The sequence below is a fragment of the Schistocerca nitens genome, chromosome 5, assembly GCF_023898315.1.
Source record: "Schistocerca nitens isolate TAMUIC-IGC-003100 chromosome 5, iqSchNite1.1, whole genome shotgun sequence".
NCBI classification, from domain to species: Eukaryota; Metazoa; Arthropoda; class Insecta; order Orthoptera; family Acrididae; genus Schistocerca; species Schistocerca nitens.
The window spans coordinates 735,951,044-735,954,301 of NC_064618.1; the positions used below are offsets into that span (position 1 = coordinate 735,951,044).

At 41.0% G+C, this 3,258-nt stretch overlaps 1 protein-coding gene across 1 annotated transcript; it reads right to left on the reverse strand.

Annotated features, from left to right (window-relative positions):
• Positions 1-215: 215 nt before the first annotated feature.
• Positions 216-2,529, reverse strand: LOC126259830 (uncharacterized). Its single transcript, XM_049956874.1, has 2 exons — positions 2,359-2,529; positions 216-2,237 (listed from the first exon to the last, which is right to left on the reverse strand). Exons 1-2 carry the CDS (start codon positions 2,483-2,485, stop codon positions 1,927-1,929), a joined length of 438 nt encoding a protein of 145 aa, XP_049812831.1. The 5' UTR covers positions 2,486-2,529; the 3' UTR covers positions 216-1,926.
• Between the last annotated feature and the right edge of the window lie 729 nt (positions 2,530-3,258).

Consider the following 3,258-nt stretch of genomic DNA (forward strand, 5'->3'; position numbering starts at 1 on the left):
GAATGTTTCCAAATATGTACATTCATGGGCCCCAGCCCTACATTGATACTGGTGAAAGTCGTTTTCCAACAGCTGTTATTGTTCCAGAGATATTTTGGGTGGACATGATAGCTGGGACACCCTGTATATAACTTGATATGCAGCTCTGTGAGAGTTGTATCGTGGGCAGTGGGGTCTCCCTCACATCACACCACAGGAGCGAGTTGGCTTTCAAAATCAGTGTGTACTATGAAGTGGCAAAGCTCCTGGTGGTGGAAACTCTTAAACTTCAGAAACTTGTCTCCCTCAGTCGGCATTTCCACACATACTGGTTCCTGGCTGGGGCAGTCAGTCAGATGTTTCTCTAAACCCTCTCTTGTAGTAAAAGAAATGAGGCATCTAGAGCAAAAATGATGTATCTGATGGTCCTTATTGATCGTTGTGTGAAAAGTAGCAGTACATATGTCATGTTGTTTGTCACCCTTGGAGAGTTTTGGCAAATATGCGTGTTTTGCACACTGATTGGTTACTTTGTGAAGGTACAGCAGACCAACAACTTGGTGCTTCACTTCTTTATTTTTATGCTCATTTTGCCCTTCCGGCTCACTTTCCACTTTCTTCATGAGTAAACATGAACTGAATGATGCGAGTTTTGCCTCTCAAATTTAGGTATATTCAGAAGTATCATAGGGAATGAAATGCCATTAAAAGTTGAAGAGCCCTCAAACATTGTTCATCCTGTATTCTTGTCGATGATGTGGGTTATTAGCATAATTTCTTTCACAAGCCAGTATTGACCACACATAGCAGAATTCATCTTCAAGATTTTGAACAATGACACCTGCTATTTTGTCAGCTATATTCTTTGGAAGTTTGATAGTTATTGGGTCTACACTTTGCTTCGGCCATTTTGCAATGGACAGCAGTAGCGGCAAGTGGGGTTTGGATGGTTGGTCATAGGTGTAATACAATAAGCTTAGGCATCTGTAAACATAATGCCATAAAAATATTAGTCGATTTGTGATTGCATCATAACTTTATTCTCGATTAAGTACGTCAACTTACGTACCTATTTCTCACCATTTGTGGGAAGTTTTAATCTTCTGCTTTAATATGAAGAAATCTGTGGCTGTGGCTCTTAAAATGCTGGGTAAGACCAATGGTGAGGGAACTATTAGTGGAAGAACGTGCCGAGAATGTTTTCAACGCCTTAAGAATGGTGTTTTTGTTGTCGAAGACTTCCAGTCATATGAACGAGTGCAAAATTGAATTGATTCATGGATCCCCACAAAAGATGTCCAGTTCTTCTACCACAGGATTCGTATGCTATCTGAAAGATGGGAGAATGTTGTGGCCAGTGATGGGCGATACTATGAATCATAATTTTGTTGTAAGTTTTTCACAATAAAATCCCAAACTTTGAGAAAAAACAGAGGAAGCAAAGTTGTAGACCTAGTAGAACCCTGATTTAATGGGTCAAAAGGATGAATCTGGACATCCAAGTAACAAATGGCTGAGTGCCTTACCAGACCCTGTTTATTTCATTTTGGAAAGTATGACACTCAAGAGGAAATCACACAACCATTCAGTGATTGAGTAATCCCACACTATCATGCCAGTTTTCACCAGATACGTTAGTTAACAGCATAGTGGTGCTCCACATTTAATGGTGGGGTAATCTGCATTATCTTAAGATTTTGGGGAGCCCCTTTCCAGAATGGGAATGCACTCGTTAAGAAAAAGGTTAGGTCTGTGTACCCTGCAATAGAATTATCTATGTGGGTGTACAAGATCTGTTCCCTAAAAGTGCCTGCTATCACTGAAGATCGTAATGCTCGTGTGCAACTGACCTAGCCCAGTCCCATCCTATGGATGGGAAAAGGAGCTGCTGCTAGCTGACTGATGACTGTAACTAGATGACTCCATAGACTCTTTTGTAGATGGGGACTACAGCCATGATGCTTCTAGGTGAGGTGATGGCACTGCATAGAGGGAGTCCACCCATGACAGCCCCACACATGTGGATGTTGCCAAGAGGGACCTAGACACAGTGCTATCACCGTAGATGGTCCTGCAAGTGAGGACTGCAGTCACAATGGTCCTGGACACAGTGACAGGGCCATATATGGCCTTGCACATGTGCAGTGTAGCCATGAGGGGCCTGGACATGGTGGTGACAGTGCCTGGCACATCAAAGATGGATTGGGGCCAGTGTGTTGCTGACCCAAGTCCTCCTTCAAATGGCTTTCTCAAGTATTCTGCAAGGAAAAAAGAGACAGTGATAAGTATCTTGTATGTGTAATGATTTCAGGAACATAACAAATAAAAAGTCATATGTCAACAATAATAGTTGTTTGTGGTACTTATTCATACATTTACCTCGGTTGAATACAACTTTCATATCGTCATCTTCTGCTTGTGGACCACCTCTTAACGTTATATCTAGCTTATCATCCCCATCATATGCCAGACATAGAAATAAAGAAAAATGTCCTAAGTATTGCATGTAAGTATGACAAGAAGTTATTGTTGAAGAACAAGCGTTATTCATGTATCTGCCTGCCTATGGTGTGATGGATTCTTCCTTGTGAGCTAATGGATGAGAACGTGGTAATGGGCTGAGAGAGCTCGACTCATTCTCCCACAGCCTCACTATTATTGATAGCACCTAGAAACAGGAAGAAAATTCCATAACAGTTCATGCAAGCATGAATAACTGCATAATAAGAATGAATTACTGCTATTACATATGAATTCCTGCTTCAATTATTGATTTCCATCCATGCAAGGCAATGGACAAAAATGGTGTCATGGCATGTGATGAATCATTCTGGATATTGATACCATCTAGTAAGAAGAAGAACTCCTAAGCACACATGCAGGCATTGTATTAATAATAACTGTATAAGGAAAAACATGTATCACTACATACCTACAGACAAGCCAAATGAAGCACTCGGAACTTAGAGCTGAAAGTGGTGTCATGGACATTCAAACATACATAAAAAAGATAAAAGGATGTAAACTCAAAAGCAACTGACAGCATCAAATGAGAACCACGTGTAAGGAAAAAAACTGATCACATACAGAGGAAAGATTGCATTAGCACTCACCATGTTGTGGAGCTAGAGGACTGTGCACATTCCAAGCATCAGCTTGCAGGACAAGCATGCCCTGGGAGTACACACCCTTGCACACTGGTTTCTTACATGCCAAAACCTAAAAAAGTAGTGATTTTTATCTCAACAATGCACAATGACACAAAAATTGACGCCAATA

Excerpts from the sequence above, each read along its gene's own strand:
- LOC126259830 (XM_049956874.1), bottom strand. The coding sequence starts at position 2,485 with ATGCAATACTTAGGACATTTTTCTTTATTTCTATGTCTGGCATATGAT. Across the intron at positions 2,238-2,358 it reads GAAAGTTGTATTCAACCGAG|AATACTTGAGAAAGCCATTT; the intron begins GTAAATGTATGA and ends TTTTCCTTGCAG.